Below are 20,228 nucleotides of genomic sequence, written 5' to 3' on the forward strand. Positions count from 1 at the left end.
AGGATGATCAATACAAATAGGATGCACCTGAACTCAATTTCGAGTCTCATAGCGAAGGGTCTGAATACGGTAAATAAGCTATTTCTGTTTTTCCCAAAAACTTTTCACTTTGTCATTATGGAGTATTATGTGTAGATTCCCTAGGATGTTTTACTTAAAAAATAAAATAAAATCTAGAATAAGGCTGTAACGTAACAAAAATGTGGAAAAAGTCCAAACTTTCCGAAGGCACTGTACATTTGTATTTATTTTATTTTTATTTAACTAGGCAAGTCAGTTAAGAACAAATTCTTATTTACAATGACGGCCTACCCCGGCTAAACCTGGATGACGCTGGGCCAATTGTGCGCCTCCCTATATACATACACACACTACACACAAAAACATGTGCACGCACACACACACACACACACACACACACACACACACACACACACACACACACACACACACACACACACACACACACACACACACACACAATGAACAGACACGGCACTGTAAACATACAATCCACACCGTCCTTTAACTCTTCCCCCCAAAGGATGGGGTTACGCAAGAGTTCTATAAAAACAATATTTCCTCAATCCCTCACTAGATACGATCACTACCCTCAGAGCTGATTATGATTGGATGTGCTGTCCTCTCTTCCTTTCTCTGGCCTCTAAATGATGTGTTCTTGCCAATACTGTTGACGGGAAATAGAACAACCCAGGACTGTGTAAGAACAGAGTGAACTAAAGTGTGTGTGTGTGTGTGTGTGTGTGTGTGTGTGTGTGTGTGTGTATTTTAGGGGACCTGGTGGGGGTAGACCGTGGCCAAATCCTCAAAACACCAACTCAGTGAGTAACCAGAAAAACAAACTTTAACACAACCACCAAGACAGATACCTAAATATACCACAATAACAATAAAACAGCAAATATTTAAATAAAAAAAAAAAACATACATTTCCTGAAGAGAGGATTTGAATAAAGAGAAATGCTATTTTCTCACTCTCTCTCTCATTGTCTGTCTGTAGATCCCCTACTCCTCTGCGTCTCCAGGAAGTTATGTGGTATGTATATAGTATGACCCTCTATAGTATGACCCTGTATATAGTATTCTTATTTACATTATTGTGTTCTTGTTGTTTTTATATCTTGTGTTTTGTTCTACCCTGTTATTTTTGGCATTACATTGTTATTGATAACTGCATTGTTGGGATTAGAGCTGCAAGAAAAGCATTTCACTGTACTTGAGCATGTGACATTAAAACGTGATACTTGAAACTATGTGACTGGAAGTTGGCTGTCTGTATTTGCCTGTTAGATACAAGGCACTATATAGTGTATTGTCTTTATAGATATTAGGAGCATTGCATTGTTGGTGTGTAGTTGCTATGAGGCATTCATCTCCCAATTATCAACTCTCATTTTAGGGTCCGCCGGGAGGAGGGGGGCCACCTGGTACTCCAATAATGCCCAGCCCAGCAGGTTGTGTGTGCGTGTGTTTGGGGGGCCTTGACCTGAGTGGGGCTAATGGATGTATGTGTGGGGTTAGACAGGGACAGGGATGCATTCACAATGTTACAAACTGACTTTAGCGATTTGGTCTGTGAAACAACTTAACTATATATATCTGACCTAAAGTGTGACTTTACCTCAAGTCAGTTTCCTATTTGGCTTATAGTATGTTCAAGTTTCTAGTGGGTACTTAACCTGAGGGGATGTGTGTGTGTGTGTGTGTGTGTGTGTGTGTACTGTATGTATACATGTGTGTGTGTGTGTGTGTGTGTGTACATATGTATACTGTATGTATGAGTTGTGTATACTATGTTTCCTGTCAGACTCGACTAACTCCGGTGACAACATATACACCATGATCAACACAGTCCCCCCTGGTGGAAACAGACCAAATGTAAGATAACTTAACCATCATTATGTGTGTGTGTGTGAGCGTGTGATTTAACTGTTTAATGCTGTTTGCTTGTGTTTTGGCCTTAGTTTCCAATGGGTGCCGGTGCAGACGGTCCAATGGGAGGGATGGCAGGAATGGAGCCACATCACATGAATGGATCGCTAGGTAACACTTAGGGCCCTATTCAATTGGTAAAGCTGAAGCATTTATGGAGCGTTTACCATGAATGCAGTCTGTGCTAAAGCAGGAACATTGCCTTTTGAATTTCAATCACGCTATGAAGCTGAATAGAACCCTTAAACAGACACACACACACACACACATGCTTTGAGCTTGTTCTTAACTCACTACACTAGTCTTTTGAAGGGTAAATTGATGTGTTTACTGAGACTGTATAGTAGTAATGCCCTTCTCTCTCCCAACTACCCAGGGTCTGGTGACATGGATAGCCTCCCTAAGGTAGGAGAAGACTCCGACCCAACCCATACCATTAGTAATTTGCATCAATCAATTATCAGACAGACTTTTGTAGTGATTTGTATGTGGTTGAAATATTGGTACTACCGTTAATGGTTAATCTACCCTATTGCGTATGTATGGTATACAGATAGATAATATATTATATTTCTATGTTGTGTGATTGGTTCTGATCAGAACTCTCCTGGTAACCTGAGTATGAGTAACCAGCCGGGGACCCCCAGAGATGATGGCGAGATGGGGGGCAACTTCCTCAACCCATTTCAGAACGAGAGTGTGAGTCCATACTCGCACCCACAGAAGTTATTCAAAGGGCCAGAGACACACATTGTAGCAGTAGAACTGAAGATTATCTTCACCAACTTTCAAAATGAACATTAGCCTACCAACTATACATGTTTTACATGGTGTTGATTATAAATATTAAAGGGCCTGGACACTGAAAGGCTCCATTACCAACACAATGTTTCACCAACCACCTCAGGTGTGTGCAGGGGACTTTCAGTGTGTGTTCCCTATTTGTTCATCCCATAAAAAGTGATGTTTGGCTTCATAAGAGTATTGATAATATTTACATAACCCCCTTTGTCCATCCCTCTCTCTGTAGTATTCTCCAAACATGACGATGAGTGTGTGAAGGCTCCGCCAGCTGGTCAGTTAGTGGTGTGGATTGGTGGAAGAGACAGGACGTGATGTCATCTATGCCCAGTGGCTCTTCCTCTCTGTGCCCTCTCTACCAGGACAGTGGACCCAGGCCTCGTTCTCCCCCTGGCCTCTATCTGTGTTTGTTCTCTTCTTCTGTTTCCTCTCACTTTTACACTTGTGACCTTCTGCTTCGTTCATCACCTACCATCAGAGACTGTATGAAAGGAACCTCCATTCTAACAAACCAGGAAATAAAAATCTCTGTATATTTATAAATGTATGTCACTGTGCATACTCTCAGTCATGCTAACACAGAAAGATGTACCATGCTCCACCATCTTGTGGAAAAGACACTGAAAACCCTCAAGTGTAAAGAAATCTGAGCAGGTAGCTTTCTGGCTCCCCACCTGCATTCGTTATGAGTCTTTAGATTTGATGGGCATGATGGCAACCACAGTCTATGATTGGATGAATTGAGATGACAACTTCAGTCTCATTGGATATACAACAACCTGGAATAAAGCCTATTTAATGGTATCCTCCGTCTCTCATTGGATGAAGATTATGGCAACCACAGTCTTTGATTGGAGAGGGGCGACAGCTTCAGTGATTTGAGATCTTTGTCCCACAGTGAACATTCACCAATGTTTTTTGTTTTTTTCACCTTCATACACTTGAATCTGATGTGCTATGTTGAGAGAGATCATTCAGTACAGTATGGGCCATGTTTTCAATGTTGTTTTTTATTGGTTGGTTGATTTTGTTTGGCATGGTGACTGGTTTGAGAATATACACCTGTTTGTTGAGCTGTACACTGTGTAAGTGTACTGGCTAGAGAGTACTGTAAGGCCACATCTTATCATTTACTGGGAGCAATGTTCATCCTTATATCTATGTCTTGACTACGAGCATCAACACCTAAAAACAAAGAGATTTGCCAATCTAACGATGACACATCTGAGATGGAGAGAACAGAGAAAATGCAAGCAGTTGGTTGTCTGAAAGAGAACTATTTTCTGCCTTGTCAAAAGGATGCAATGTGTTATGATTTTTCAAAGAATGCAAGACTGTAGATTGAACGAGAAAGGAAAACTAAAAGTGCAGCAATTGGTGACAATGGTTGTAGGGATTTTTGTGTGAAGGTATTATTAAAAACATGCATTTAAATCATTCTCTTAATTAATTTATTATTGTCATCCGGAAAAACTGTGATCTTAATGTATTTTGGAGAGTATGTGTAGAGGTAAAATAGCTGTGTTTTGTATTATTTTAAACCTACTCCTCAGCCCATGTTAGTTTTATTATGATAATATTTAGTCCATGACGTTATTATTTAGTCCAGGATTTTACTATTCCCTCCCGTAGATCTAAAACTCATAAATCTAACTCCTCTTCTTTATGTATCTAACACATGGAGGGATGGACAGAAAGAGAGAACGAAAGAGAGAGGGGAAAGATGAACTAGGGGACACCAATACAGAGCCGTTTGTTTTAATGTTAGTTTAAAGTCACAAGTATGAATAATGAAAGATGCATATTTTTTTCTTTTTAAATTTGACAATTTACACATTTTTGGATTCCAAATGTTGGTTGTTTGTTTCCATTTGTGATGTGTTCATTTTCTTCCTTTTTCTATTATTCTTTTATTTTTACCTCCTTTATGTTTTGTAAATACACTGAGAAGTACTACATGGGTTTTGAATATGCTGGTATAAAGCTTCTCTTCCCTCATTAATAATGTTGACTCCTTGTGTATGTCTAATGTGCATGCATGTGTTTACACAGGCAGCCCAATTATTTAACCTTTTACCTCTTTCTCCCCAATTGGTAGTTACAGTCTTGTCTCATCGCTGCAACTCCCATACGGACTCGGGAGAGGCAAAGGTCGAGAGCCATGCATCCTCCGTAACACGACCCTGCCAAGTCGCACTGCTTCTTGACACACTGATCGCTTAACCCGGAAGCTAGCCGCACCAATGTGTCGGAGGAAACATGGTCCAACTGAATACAGCTTGCATGCACCCGGCCCACCACAAGGAGTTTCTAGAGCACGATGGGACAAGGAAATCCCGGCCGGCTAAACCCTCCCCTAACCCGGACCAATTGTGCGCTGCCTCATGGGTCTCCCGGTCACAGCCGGCTGTAACACAGCATGGGACCTCGGGGCCGCCTGCCTTAAACATGTTTTACTACTAATAAAAAAGTTGGCTGAAGGTTGAGCGACACGGGCCAACCGGCTCCTTTCCCCCGGGCCCTATGGTCTATTGAAAACAAAATTTATGCAACCCAAAATTTATGAACCCAAAAGTCTTCACTCAAATGCAAAAAAGTAACCGACTTATTCGGTAGTAGTAGTAGTACTAGTATCATTGCCACCGACACTAACATCGAAGTGCTAGACTGGCAAGAGGAAGATGCCACAACCCGGTTCGCAGGTAAAAGAGTAGACGGAGGAAGAGAGGACCTTTGGGGTTGATGACACGCCCAGTCCAGTTTCAGTGGAAGAGATCATTGAGGTTGATGACATGCCCAGTCCAGTTTCAGTGGAAGAGATCATTGAGGTTGATGACACGCCCAGTCCAGTTTCAGTGGAAGAGAGTATGGAGGTTGATGACAGGCCAATTCCAGCTTCAGTGGAAGAGAGGACCTTTGGGGTTGACGACAGGCCCAGCCCAGTTTCAGTGGAAGAGAGCATGGAGGTTGATGACAGGCCCAGTCCAGTTTCAGTGGAAGAGATCATTGAGGTTGATGACACGCCCAGTCCAGTTTCAGTGGAAGAGAGTATGGAGGTTGATGACAGGCCAATTCCAGCTTCAGTGGAAGAGAGGACCTTTGGGGTTGACGACAGGCCCAGCCCAGTTTCAGTGGAAGAGAGCATGGAGGTTGATGACAGGCCCAGACCAGTTTCAGTGGAAGAGATCATTGAGGTTGATGACACGCCCAGTCCAGTTTCAGTGGAAGAGAGTATGGAGGTTGATGACAGGCCAATTCCAGCTTCAGTGGAAGAGAGGACCTTTGGGGTTGACGACAGGCCCAGCCCAGTTTCAGTGGAAGAGAGCATGGAGGTTGATGACAGGACCAGTCCAGCTTCAGTGGAAGAGAGCATGGAGGTTGATGACAGGACCAGTCCAGCTTCAGTGGAAGAGAGGACCTTTGGGGTTGATGACAGGCCCAGCCCAGTTTCAGTGGAAGAGAGCGTGGAGGTTGATGACAGGACCAGTCCAGCTTCAGTGGAAGAGAGGACCTTTGGGGTAGATGACAGGCCCAGTCCAGCTTCAGTGGAAGAGAGCATGGAGGTTGATGACAGGACCAGTCCAGCTTCAGTGGAAGAGAGGACCTTTGGGGTAGATGACAGGCCCAGTCCAGCTTCAGTGGAAGAGAGCATGGAGGTTGATGACAGGACCAGTCCAGCTTCAGTGGAAGAGAGGACCTTTGGGGTAGATGACAGGCCCAGTCCAGTGTCAATGGAAGAGTGTTATGCGAATTTTAACTTCAATTAATCTACTAATCAACCCAGAGTTTGTAAGATTCTGGTTGAATGATAGACAAGAGTCCCATCTTACTATAGTCAAAAATGTTTATTCACAGGAACGTTCCGAAGTCAAGAATACAAACAGTCTTTATAACACACTCAAACAAGTTGAAATCTTAAGCTACGCCATGCTCAGACAGTCAGTGTTTTTTTCCACTACACAGATACATTGTTTAATCTGCAACATGTTTCATAATTTTCTGCAAGCCTAACAGTTTCTCCTCTCCACGTGTGGCGACAGAATGTCCTGCAAGGAACACAGTGGTACAGCTCGTCTGTCGACAGCTCCTCTTATCATTTGTTTCACACTCGCACCCTGCTTACATACTAAAAAGGAACAAAAGGTCCTTGTTCTAATTCTGACTAAAACTACACACATCAGATTATAGTTTTATGATTCTAATAAATTTCAGACAATTATATGGTTTCAGGGTGGAATTATTTAATCATTAAACATATATAAATTATTTTATCAAAGGGAATGCCAGGATGCCAGACCAACTTTTGATTATTTCTAGAGACCCCAGTCAGATGACCTAAAAACATACTTTGGCAGAAATCAAAAAAACTCTGTGGTAGAGGGTTTTCTGTTTTAAAGACGGCACCAATCGGAAATCTGCGGTCATACAATGAAGAAAGCCATGCGTTATACTGTTCAATTTGTATGGCATTTGCGAAGCCTGCTGACAGCAGTATTTTTATGAGTGGAATGACAGATTGGAAACATGCTCACCAAAGGGTAGAAGAGCACGAGAAGGGCAACATGCACAGAAGTAGTGCTGAGGCATACTTAAGGTCCTCCAAAGCAGACATTCAAAGTCTGCTCAGTGGCAGTCAGGTGTCTGCCCACAGAGAGCAGGTATGCAGGAGAAGACAGGTGTCTGCCCACACAGAGCAGGTATGCAGGAGAAGACAGGTGTCTGCCCACACAGAGCAGGTATGCAGGAGAAGACAGGTGTCTGCCCACACAGAGCAGGTATGCAGGAGAAGACAGGTGTCTGCCCACACAGAGCAGGTATGCAGGAGAAGGCAGGTGCTTGGACGTGTCATAGACAGAGTGAAAGTCATTGGCAAGATGGGGGCTCAGTTACAGGGGGATGCAGTCTGAGGCTGCGTATACATTAGAGGACACCAGTATCGATCACAGTCATTTCTTGGAGATTATAATACCGCCTTGGAAAGTATGACGTCTGCTTGAAAGAACATCTCACCGAATGCATTGAGAAAATCAAGAACCTACATCAGTCTGGGGCAAGAGGCAGAGGTTCTCTAATCACACTCCTCTAAAAAAAAAGAAGACGTTCAACACCATCATTCACACAATTCAGAGCATTATCCAAGAGACCGTGTCAAGTGAAATTGAGCGAGCTGGAATGTTCTCTGTCCAGATCGACACAACTCAGGACATAACTTCTCAAGACCAGTGTTCTGTCATTGTGAGACATGTGACAGACGTCGTACAAGAGAGGCTTGTGGCTGTTGTGAAGTATGAGGCATCCACTGGACAGTACGTTGTCCAGTTGTTGACAGATGTCGTAGATAAACTAAAGTTAGACATGAGCAAGTGCATTGGCAATGGTACAGATGGAGCATCCAATATGCAGGGCAAGAATAAGGGCTTCTCTACTCTGTTATCCTCAAAGTCCCACAATCAAGTGCATGTATGGTGCTAAGCACATATACTTAATCTGGTTTTGTCTGACAACTGAAATTGAACTGAAATCTTAGCAAGTGGGTCACTGTTTGATCTCCTTAGCGACATTGCTGTGTTACTCTGTGAATCCTACCAAAGGATGGATTTGTGGGAGAAGAAGAGCCAGGACAGGCGACAGAGACGCATATCTTCAATCAGAGAAACACGCTGGTGGGCTAAGGATAGTGCTTTGAAGGTCTTTGGATCCTTTGGAAAACCAGTCCAGGGTCTCTATGTTGAAGTACTCCTCACACTATCAGCCATACAAGGACAGGCCTACATGAAGACAACTGTTCGGGTGAAGGCAAGACAATCTACTGAGGCTCTTCTCCGTATGAGACGATACTGACAGCTCAAATATTTCTTTGGATATTTCAGAACACGTCACCACTGTCCAAATACCTGCAGACAAGTGGGAGGGACATCCTGTCTGCCCATCGAATGGTTGTGGCTACACAGGAAACCCTGAAAAGGCATGTGAAGAGACTGACATCATTAAAGCAGCTACAGATACATTTGTTCAGTTTGCAAATAAGAAGATAAAAGAACAGGATGAGGACAGACACAGAGTTGAAGGAGGTGGAAGCAACTCTGCCACAGAAAAGGGCAAGAAAGAAGAAAATCATGTCTGGAGAGATGGCTCAAGATGAAGCTTTGACAGAGGCAGAGAGTGCCTATAAAGTCCACAATCCAAATTATGGATACAGTCACAGATAGTATCCACAGGCGATTTCTGTCTCATGGCACTCTATATGCTGACCTAGCCCTTTTGGAACCTAGAAACTTCTCCCAAATAACATCCAATGGTCTTTCAGAGACGGCTCTTCAAGAGCTTCAGCAAATGTTTGCTTCGATTTGATAGCCGAGCAACTGTTGACAATTTGCAGTGTGAGCTGAGGAGCCTCGCTGTACAGTGGAAAAGACTGAAAAGTTCAGGATTGGAGGACTACATGACCAGGACAGTGGAGGATGTCCCTGATGGAAATGAAGAATAAATGCTGCTCATCCTGCAAAGAATGTCCACTGTGTTGTTACCAGATGCTGAGACGGTACAACGTGCTGACTGATGCATACCATATTCTCGGCCTTGGATACAAGTTCCTACTCACTTTCTCAGTTACCCAGGTAGCTTGTGAGCGAAGTTTCTTTACCTTAAAGTATATCAAGAGCAGACTCAGGAGCAATCTCTCACAAGAACACCTAGAGGCCTTCATGCTGATGGCCACTGAGAAGGGCATCCTAATGGCCCTGGATACTGACATGGTGATCGATAGAGTTGGAGAAAAAAAAGAGCTGTTGAGAAAATTGCTCCTCCAATAAGGTAGTTGCGACAAATTTCCTATAACATGCCATTATTTTACTCCTACATTTCTAAATGTCTCTTTTTCCTGTCTGTAATACTGCTGTCCAGTACTTTGACAGAGTGAAGCCAGCCAGCTGACTCTGAGCAGCAGTTAAACATTTCTGTGACTTAGATTTTGAATAGCCAAGAAATAGGGCATTTTTGTTATTATCATAAATAACAGACTCAGGCTAAGGGCTGTATCCAGGCACTCCGCTTAGGGTCATGCATAAGAACAACCCTTAGCCGTGGTATATTGGCCATATACCACACCCCATCGTGCCGTATTGCTTAAATAGCCATTAAAACACATCATGCAGCCCATATCATCTTTTTTTTTCTAAGGCATTCTAAGGTTTGTGTCATTCACAACTAAATTTGCCAAATAAAAAATCTGGCACATAGGACCTGATTCAAATGATCACATTTACACTCAACATAGCCACTTCATATGCGCACACTCGCTCCGGAATGGGAAAAATATCCATTCTATTTTATTCAGCTAAGTTCAATTATATTATTCTTACTATAAAATCATATAATATAAAATAATGTCACTGCACTTATATGAATATCTTGTCTGCCAAATGTGAACAAGCCTACAGCATGGCTTATAGCCAGATAACATACAGTAGGCCAACTCATGTTTTGTTCTTCTGAAAAAAGAACAATGTTTGTACATCATATTGTTAGGTTCTTATTTTCAGAGTAAATAACTCAGACACCAGAGAAGCTTAACCAAGTTTAATTCTTCCAAAAGGGTCGATACAGCTGTAATTCAGACAAAAAAAAACATTTCACACAAGCACTGATATTTAACCCTTTCTCCTAGGCTGAGTCTCCTCCTACCCATCTGTACAAACATTGTTCTTTACTGCTAGGAAGGACATTAGTGATACGGCCATAAACTTCTATTTCTCCCTTAAGGTGACCTGACCTCAACCCCACTCCATTACTAATTCATGGCTCTCTGCCCTTATCAATGCCTGCCACATGTAACCGCTTCCCTGCAGTCACATTCCAAGCTTAGTTGCACCCACTATATACAGTGCCTTGCGAAAGTATTCGGCCCCCTTGAACTTTGCGACCTTTTGCCACATTTCAGGCTTCAAACATAAAGATATAAAACTGTAGCCCCTTTACTTTCAGTGCAGCAAACTCTCTCCAGAAGTTCAGTGAGGATCTCTGAATGATCCAATGTTGACCTAAATGACTAATGATGATAAATACAATCCACCTGTGTGTAATCAAGTCTCCGTATAAATGCACCTGCACTGTGATAGTCTCAGAGGTCCGTTAAAAGCGCAGAGAGCATCATGAAGAACAAGGAACACACCAGGCAGGTCCGAGATACTGCTGTGAAGAAGTTTAAAGCCGGATTTGGATACAAAAAGATTTCCCAAGCTTTAAACATCCCAAGGAGCACTGTGCAAGCGATAATATTGAAATGGAAGGAGTATCAGATCACTGCAAATCTACCAAGACCTGGCCGTCCCTCTAAACTTTCAGCTCATACAAGGAGAAGACTGATCAGAGATGCAGCCAAGAGGCCCATGATCACTCTGGATGAACTGCAGAGATCTACAGCTGAGGTGGGAGACTCTGTCCATAGGACAACAATCAGTAGTATATTGCACAAATCTGGCCTTTATGGAAGAGTGGCAAGAAGAAAGCCATTTCTTAAAGATATCCATAAAAAGTGTAGTTTAAAGTTTGCCACAAGCCACCTGGGAGAGACACCAAACATGTGGAAGAAGGTGCTCTGGTCAGATGAAACCAAAATTGAACTTTTTGGCAACAATGCAAAATGTTATGTTTGGCGTAAAAGCAACACAGCTCATCACCCTGAACACATCATCCCCACTGTCAAACATGGTGGTGGCAGCATCATGGTTTGGGCCTGCTTTTCTTCAGCAGGGACAGGGAAGATGGTTACAATTGATGGGAAGATGGATGGAGCCAAATACAGGACCATTCTGGAAGAAAACCTGATGGAGTCTGCAAAAGACCTGAGACTGGGACGGAGATTTGTCTTCCAACAAGACAATGATCCAAAACATAAAGCAAAATCTACAATGGAATGGTTCAAAAATAAACATATCCAGGTGTTAGAATGGCCAAGTCAAAGTCCAGACCTGAATCCAATCGAGAATCTGTGGAAAGAACTGAAAACTGCTGTTCACAAATGCTCTCCATCCAACCTCACCGAGCTCGAGCTGTTTTGCAAGGAGGAATGGGAAAAAAATTCAGTCTCTCGATGTGCAAAACTGATAGAGACATACCCCAAGCGACTTACAGCTGTAATCGCAGCAAAAGGTGGCGCTACAAAGTATTAACTTAAGGGGGCTGAATAATTTTGCACGCCCAATTTTTCAGTTTTTGATTTGTTAAAAAAGTTTGAAATATCCAATAAATGTCGTTCCACTTCATGATTGTGTCCCACTTGCTGTTGATTCTTCACAAAAAAATACAGTTTTATATCTTTATGTTTGAAGCCTGAAATGTGGCAAAAGGTTGCAAAGTTCAAGGGGGCCGAATACTTTCGCAAGGCACTGTACCTTCCTCCCATAACCCTTAACCTCTGGTATAGACCCTCTAAACCTTAGCACTCCATCAGTGACATGAATAAGTATATTTTCATATTCTCAGAACCCAACAATATCATGTTGTTTCTTTAGACCTACCAAAAATAAATGATGTATTTATTATACTTTTTTAAATGTAGATGTTCTAATGGCATGCATCAGAGGCTTGTATGCTGCTTGTATGAGTGGAGCCTGGAGATGCTAAACATGTTTATGTTAATTAGTGGTCAATTACCTTGAGACAAATTTTCATGACTGCCACAACCCTAGCCCTAGCCCTAGCCCCCCCAAAAAACAGACCCCTAAAAAAAGAAGTCGGTCTGGACAGGACCAAAACGTGGAGTCGGTCAATGCTTACTTGATGTGCAGCCAGATTACATTACAGTGCACAGTGAGTGATCAGCAAAGATACATATTGTTTCAGGGCACACAGATGTAAAAGTTCCAATTGAATATATTCCAATGTACTTAGTTGAATAGGCAAATGGACATTTGGAGGGTGCTCTATCATTCTCACAAAATGAATTTAAAGTTTACCGTTAAAGCTTGGACAGATCAACTGGTAGAAAAAAAGAAGGGGAGCACTGCTGTGATACAGTAGAACGTTGTAGGTTGAAAGTGCTCTTTGGTAAAGGGGTTTTAAATTACTCCCAAAAAAGAGGACCAAGGCACTTTTTATGTTAGGGCACTCACTTCATTTAATGAAGGACCAAGGCACTCACTTATGTTAGGGCACACACTTCATTTAATGAAGGACCAAGGCACTTTTTATGTTAGGGCACTCACTTCATTTAATGAAGGACCAAGGCACTCACTTATGTTAGGGCACACACTTCATTTAATGAAGGACAAAGGCACTTTTTATGTTAGGGCACTCACTTCATTTAATGAAGGACCAAGGCACTCACTTATGTTAGGGCACTCACTTCATTTAATGAAGGACCAAGGCACTCACTTATGTTAGGGCACACACTTCATTTAATGAAGGACCAAGGCACTCACTTATGTTAGGGCACACACTTCATTTAATTAAAATGTCTTTATTGTTATGACATGTTTCATGTCTGACATGAAACTCTGACATGTTTCAGCAGCATGGCCTTAGTCAGGGAGTACAATGATACTATGACACAACATGCATTCTTTTGAACAAATCATGATCCAATCAACCCTGATTGAAGAGGGAGTTGTTACAGAATGTTCATTGGTGGACAGTACATAGTAAACAACAATAAGTAATATAAAAATAAATAAATTGTGAAATATATATATATATATTATATTAAAATGAATTTTAAGGTTAGAAGTATAGAGATACACAACATTTGTAGCCTTGAATAAGAATTGGCAAAAATTAGTGAGAACAGGGGAGCCATATATAAAATATAAAAAGTACACTAGATGGAAGCAAACATGTACCACAATACAATAGATAAAATATCAAGTTCCAACTCCTCTAGGACTAGGACTACGGGAAATGTGTCAAATCTGCAGACAAACTTCTCTGGAAAAGTTTTGGCAACCACCTCTGGAAGTGTTTCCAGCACCCACCTCTGACAGTCCACTTTTTACTTTACATGTGGGAGAACACATAAAGACAAACTGTTCTAGGTATCTGGGACAAAGTCTGAAAGCAATTCTAAATAATTTAACGACTGAAAACCAAAATAAGCAGCTATATTTTCAGCCCACAAATTTAGCCACATACTGTAAGTGGGTCAATGTGCAATTATTGTATGTGAGTCTTTCTATAAATAAAGGGGCCAATGTGTAACATCAAGGTCAAAAGTTCAAAATGGTTTGATTGTTTCTTGCAGCTTCACATGTGTAGTTACAGGAATAAAAGTATAGGTACAGTGGCTTGTGAAAGTATTCACCCCCTTGGCATTTTTCCTCTTGTTGCCTTAAAATAGATTTTTGGAGGATTTGTATCATTTGATTTACACAACATGCCTACCACTTTGAAGATGCAAAATATGTTTTATTGTGAAACAAACAAGAAAACAGAACTTGAGAGTGCATAACTATTCACCCCCAAAGTCAATACTTTGTAGAGCCACCTTTTGCAGAAAATATAGCTGCAAGTCTCTTGGGGTATGTCAATATAAACTTGGCACATCTAGCCACTGGGATTTTTGCCCATTCTTCAAGGCAAAACTGCTCCAGCTCCTTCAAGTTGGATGGGTTCCGCTGGTGTACAGCAATCTTTAAGTCATACCACAGATTCGCAATTGGATTGAGGTCTGGGCTTTGATTAGGCCATACCAAGACATTTAAATATTTCACCTTATACCACTCAAGTGCTGCTTTAGCAGTATGCTTAGGGTCATTATCCTGCTTGGAAGGTGAACTTCCATCCCCGTCTCAAATCTCTGGACGACAAACAGGTTTCCCTCAAGAATTTCCCTGTATTTAGCGCCATCCATCATTCCTTCAATACTAACCAGTTTGCCAGTCCCTGCCGATGGTATTCTCAGAGTGATGGGAGGTTTTGGGTGTGTGTCAGGCATAGTGTTTTCCTTGATGGCCAGAAAATAAGATTTTAGTCTCATCTGACCAGAGTACCTTCTTCCATATGTTTGGGGAGTCTCCCACATGCCTTTTGGCAAACATTGTTTTTATTTAAGTAATGGCATTTTCTGGCCACTCTTCTGTAAAGCCCAGCTCGGTGAGGTGTACGGCTTAAGGTTGCCCTATGGACAGATACTCCAATCTCCACTGTGGAGCTTTGCAGCTCCAGGGTTATCTTTGGTCTCTTTGTTGCCTCTGATTAATGCCCTCCTTGCCTGGTCCGTGAGTTTTGGTGGGCGGCACGCTCTTGGTAGGTTTGTTGTGGTGCCATATTTTTTCCATGTTTTAATAATGGATTTAATGGTGCTCCGTGGGATGTTCAGTTTCTGATATTTTTTTATAACCCAAACCTGATCTGTACTTCTCCACAACTTTGTCCCTGACCTGTTTGGAGAGCTCCTTGGTCTTTGTGGTGCCCCTTACTGGTGTTGCAGACTCTGGGGCCTTTCAGAACAGGTGGAGCTATACTGAGATCATGTGACAGACCTTGTGACACTTAGGTTGCACACAGGTGGACTTTATTTAACTAATTATGTGACTTCTGAAGGTAATTGGTTGCACCAGATCTTATTTAGGGGCTTCATAGCAAAGGGGGTGAATACATATGCACGCACCACTTTTCCATTTACTTATTTTTATTAATTATTTGAAACAAATAATTAGCATTTCACTTCACCAATTTGGACTATTTTGTGTATGTCCATTACATGAAATCCAAATAAAAATTATTTAAATTACAGGTTGTAATGCAACAGAATAGGAAAAACGCCAAGCGGCATGAATACTTTTGCAAGGCACTGTAGGTGCAATAAGACCGTAACTCCACCTAGCAACATCAAAACATCTACATGTCACAAGAAACATGGATACCACATGTTTCTTTGTCATGACTAGTTGACAGGTCAACTTCTTTATCATTTACAGCCATGCTAAACATTCCTGAAAAATGAAAAAGATAGCATTTTTCTGTTTTAATAGTTGATATAATTACAATGGGTTCTGTCAACAAAATCACTGACAATAATAACCAATTATGAAATCATTATAATCAGTAAACACTTCAAGCATTGTGTGTCTGGGTCTAAAAACTAGCTAGCAAATTCTTGCTTCCTCTGTCCTTGTTTAACCCATGAAAGTGCATTGTAGCCTAAGGGGAGGAACCTTCACTCCTCTCCTCCAATGTACTTTGAGAGGGAGGTGAGGGAATGGGGGAAAGTGGAGAATCTCAATTGCATTTCCTTGATTCCTCACGTCCTCTCTCCTTGCCTCCTTCTCAAATCAAATAATATTTTATTGGTCACATACACGTGTTTAGTTAGCGGTTGTTATTGCAGGTTTAGCGAAATGCTTGTGTTTCTAGCTCCGACAGTGGAGTAATATCTAACAATTTCACAACATACACACACATCTAAGTAAAGGAATGAAATGAAGAATATATAAATATATGGACGAGCAATGTCAGAGCGGCATAGACTAAGATATAGAATACAGTATATACACATATGAGTAATGCAAGATATGTAAACGTTATTAAAGTGAGGGTACAAAAGTACCTATATCCACAGTAAAACTAATCCTATATCGACATAACCTGAAAGGCCGCTCAGCAAGGAAGAAGCCACTGCTCCAAAACCGCCATAAAAAAGCAAGACTACGGTTTGCGACTGCACATGGGGACAAAGATCATACATTTTGGAGAAATGTCCTGGTCTGATGAAACAAAAATAGAACTGTTTGGCCATAATGAACATCGTTATGTTTGTAGGAAAAAGGGGTAAGCTTGCAAGCCGAAGAACACCATCCCATCCGTGAAGCACTGGGGTGGCAGCATCATGTTGTGGGGGTGCTTTGCTGCAGGAGGGACTGGTGCACTTCACAAAATAGATGGCATCATAAGGATGAAAAAGTATGTGGATATATTGAAGCAACATCTCAAAACATCCGCCAGGAAGTTAAAGCTTGGTCACAAATGGGTCTTCCAAATGGACAATGACCCCAAGCATACTTCCAAAGTTGTGGCAAAATGGTCTAAGGACAACAAAGTCAAGGTATTGGACTCAATCCCATAGAAAATTAGTGGGCAGAACTGAAAAAGCGTGTGCGAGCAAGGAGGCCTACAAATCCGACTCAGTTACACCAGCTCTGTCAGGAGGAATGGGCCAAAATTCACCCAACTTATTGTGGGAAGCTTGTGGAAGGCTACCCAAAACGTTTGACCCAAATAAAACAATTTAAAGGCAATGCTACCAAATACTAATTGAGTGTATGCAAACTTCTGACCCACTGGGAATGTGATGAAAGAAATAAAAGCTGAAATAAATAATTTTCTGCTATTATTCTGACATTTCACATTCTTAAAATAAATTGGTGATCCTAACTTACCTAAGACAGGGAATTTTTACTAGGATTAAATGTCAGAAATTGTGAAAAACTGAGTTTAAATGTATTTGGCTAAGGTGTATGTAAACTTCTGACTTCAACTGTAAAGTATATGAGCAAGGTACTATTTTTTAAAGACATCTAAGCTACAACTGCCACAAAATGATTGAAGTAGTTGGAAATACTTTTATCCAGCTGAGTCCACGAAGTTTCTTCAAGAATGTCCTTTTCTAGTTTGTACTTTTCAAATGGATAAAGTTGTAATGCGCTGATTCTCTTCACTGCATATCAAACCCATCACACGACTCTTCAAGAGGGCCACGACACTCCTGATCGCCTTCTGTGCTCAGAGGTCCTTGATGAGGATCTACCCCATATCACCACTCTTATTTATCATAAACATTGGGTCTTTATATATTCCCAGTATTTATATGCATGCAATTGCTGTGGGCAAATTATGAAACAATTACTGTATGCAGATGTGTGAAAAAAATATTTTGGTTTTTGCCGTTGCTTGATCTATTTTAAATGTAAGACTGTGTTGCAGATTAACTTTAATTGTTGATTATGGAAACAAATAGAAATGTAATTAACAATATTTTCAATATCCAACTTTATTCTCTGCAATAATTGTTACAGTACACTCTTAGCACCTTTTTTTCTATCTAAAATCTAAAGTAGTTATTCAGCTGTGCCCATAGGAGAACCCTGTTTGGTTCCAGGTAGAACCCTTTCCACAGAGGGTTCTACATGGAAACTAAAAAGTATTCTCTCTGGAACCAAAATGGGTTCTTCTATGGGGACAGCTGTAGAACCCTTTTGGAACCCTTTTTTCTAAGAGTGCAGGTAATAAACTGTAGTCAAGTTACCAGGTTATGATGTTTTAACTATGACCAGTAGGCTACATAATATAGCAATTATGACCAACTGGTCTTACGGCGGTCAGAAAAATCATGTGCTTTTCAGTAAAAAGACGTAAAAAAAAAACATAAGCAGCTGCACCAATGTGTCGGATGAATCACTGTTCAACTGATGATCAAGGTCAGCCTGCAGGCACCAGCCCTGCCACAAGGAGTCACTAGAGCATGGGGAGCCAAGTAAAGCCAAGCCCCCCAGGCCGAAACCTCCCCTAACCTGGACAATTATGTGCCACCTCATTGGAACTCCTGGTCAATGAACCCCAGGCTGTAATGACACCAACTTAGCGACTGTGTCACAATATTTAGCGAGTATTCAGACCCCTCTAGCGACACATTTTTTTTCTTGTGTTATTGGAGACTTTGAGACTCTGACGTGAAAACACGTATCGTTCTTACTCTTCTCAACGAGCAGCAGGTGCTGCCGTGCGTGGGCCCCACCCCCGTCCACCCCTCCGCGTCTAGACTGCAAATGACTCACTCATGCTGATCCCACCCTGGCTTACGTTTTAAAAAAACAATTAACCTGAATTAGGGCCAGACTAGTTACCATAATTTTCTCACATAGCCATTGACAGTTTCTCTATTGTCTCTTTTTGGTCCATTTAGATTGTTAATGTAGATTGTATACAAAAAAAATGTAAAAAATGTTATGGTTAAAAATGTTCATGTTTTACTGTGACTTGTTGTAGGCTCCTAAGTGGACCATAAGGTTAAAAACAAGTCACTCCGCCAGAGCGTCTCTTTTGGGTCACTTTTGCCTTGTCTCTCCCACGACGATATTCCTCTCTCCTACAGGGTCCATCACAATTACATGCACATTGCCAATTTATGCAAATTTGACGATGACGTCATGTAGCGAATTCTAGTGACTTTTAGGACAGCCAATAGCTACTTTCCTTACTGAGGAGTTGGCAACACTGGCAACGCGATGCCTTAGACCGCTGAGCCACTTGGGATGGGATAATAAAATATATTGAAGATAAAATCACATAAATCTGTCCCTACAGCTAACCAAATTATTTGTATATTCATTGACCCCCCTCAAGAATCAAATGTACACTTTTCGGTTCACAATCTGTTTCATAGTTACAAATAAGGTCCGTCACCCTACCAAACTTCCCTGCTAAAACCTATTGTAGGTCTGTCTGCTGCCTTTTCGTTGTCACAGCCAAAATGTCAATCACCAAACGAGGGGACTAATTCAAGTGTGGATTAAATCGACTTTCGTCCATGCTGTACAACATTGTAAATAAAACAGAACTACCGTGCTGCTCTTTTTATAGTTATTTAAACTCAGCGGGAACATGATTTATCTCCATTCAACGCCACTCTAATCTCGATGGAGCGTTTCTTTAAAACATGCATCCAATCACTTTGATGCAATACATACCTTGACCAGTCATATGCTTCAATGTGCCTCGTTTCACAGTGCTTTGGGAAGACAGGACAATGATAGAGATTCCGCTAGTTATGTTAAATTGCAGGCGCAGATGCTCCGATTTTCAAAACCATTTGGTGCACAGTTGAAAAGTTAATGGACTAAATTAGAAAAATAAAAGCAGTAATTTTCAATGAGATATAAGAGGTGTGCTGTGAGAGCATGAGAAGAGGGTCAAATGCGTATATCACGACCAATGCATGAGAATTGGCAGCTTTGACAGCTCATGTTTCTCATGTGTAGGACATAGAATGGCCTACAAACCTTTTCTGTATTGTTTCTTCTATGCTGTTGAAATTTAGGCCAATTATGAAGTTGACGTTAGTTGGCTGGGTGAAAGTAAATCAAGCGAGCATTTCACCAATTTGACTGCTGGACTACTTTAAAGCCCAAGTCAAACCCTGTTTACAAGGAAAGTCCCGTTGATGTTCGCCACGCAGTTATTATGATGATCAGCTGACACAAGCTAAATATTAGCACATGATGAGACATCTCAAAGTGAAACTTAACTTATCCAGTCAACTGGTTCAGTCGAAAGTGCACTAATGCTCAACTTTGAGTGCTCTTAACACCTGCTGAGCATTGTTTAAAAAAAGATGTTGACTACCTCAACTTGACTCACGATCCTTATTATTTACCTAGGTAAGTTGTATGCACACCTTATTTTGATGTGGTAACACTTTTAAATGTTATGTATTTATAACACAGTATATTGCCGTTAAACTTGCTTGGAAACCCGACGTTGAA

The 20,228-nt window shown here is 41.3% G+C and overlaps 1 protein-coding gene across 2 annotated transcripts in view; it reads left to right on the forward strand.

Moving 5' to 3' along the window:
- The window catches only part of LOC112248611 (single-stranded DNA-binding protein 2), an 89,752-nt gene extending 84,996 nt beyond the window's left edge, over window positions 1-4,756 (forward strand). For both annotated transcript variants that reach the window (XM_042320672.1, XM_042320673.1), the window contains 8 exons: window positions 794-842; window positions 1,022-1,057; window positions 1,421-1,475; window positions 1,829-1,899; window positions 1,986-2,064; window positions 2,330-2,358; window positions 2,554-2,652; window positions 2,984-4,756. In XM_042320672.1, coding sequence (XP_042176606.1) covers window positions 794-842; window positions 1,022-1,057; window positions 1,421-1,475; window positions 1,829-1,899; window positions 1,986-2,064; window positions 2,330-2,358; window positions 2,554-2,652; window positions 2,984-3,013 — 448 coding nt within the window. In that variant the 3' untranslated portion in view covers window positions 3,014-4,756. The remainder of the gene's footprint in view (window positions 1-793; window positions 843-1,021; window positions 1,058-1,420; window positions 1,476-1,828; window positions 1,900-1,985; window positions 2,065-2,329; window positions 2,359-2,553; window positions 2,653-2,983) is intronic.
- Window positions 4,757-20,228: the final 15,472 nt, after the last annotated feature.

Source organism: Oncorhynchus tshawytscha, linkage group LG04 (genome assembly GCF_018296145.1).
Source record: "Oncorhynchus tshawytscha isolate Ot180627B linkage group LG04, Otsh_v2.0, whole genome shotgun sequence".
In the NCBI taxonomy this organism is placed as follows: domain Eukaryota; kingdom Metazoa; phylum Chordata; class Actinopteri; order Salmoniformes; family Salmonidae; genus Oncorhynchus; species Oncorhynchus tshawytscha.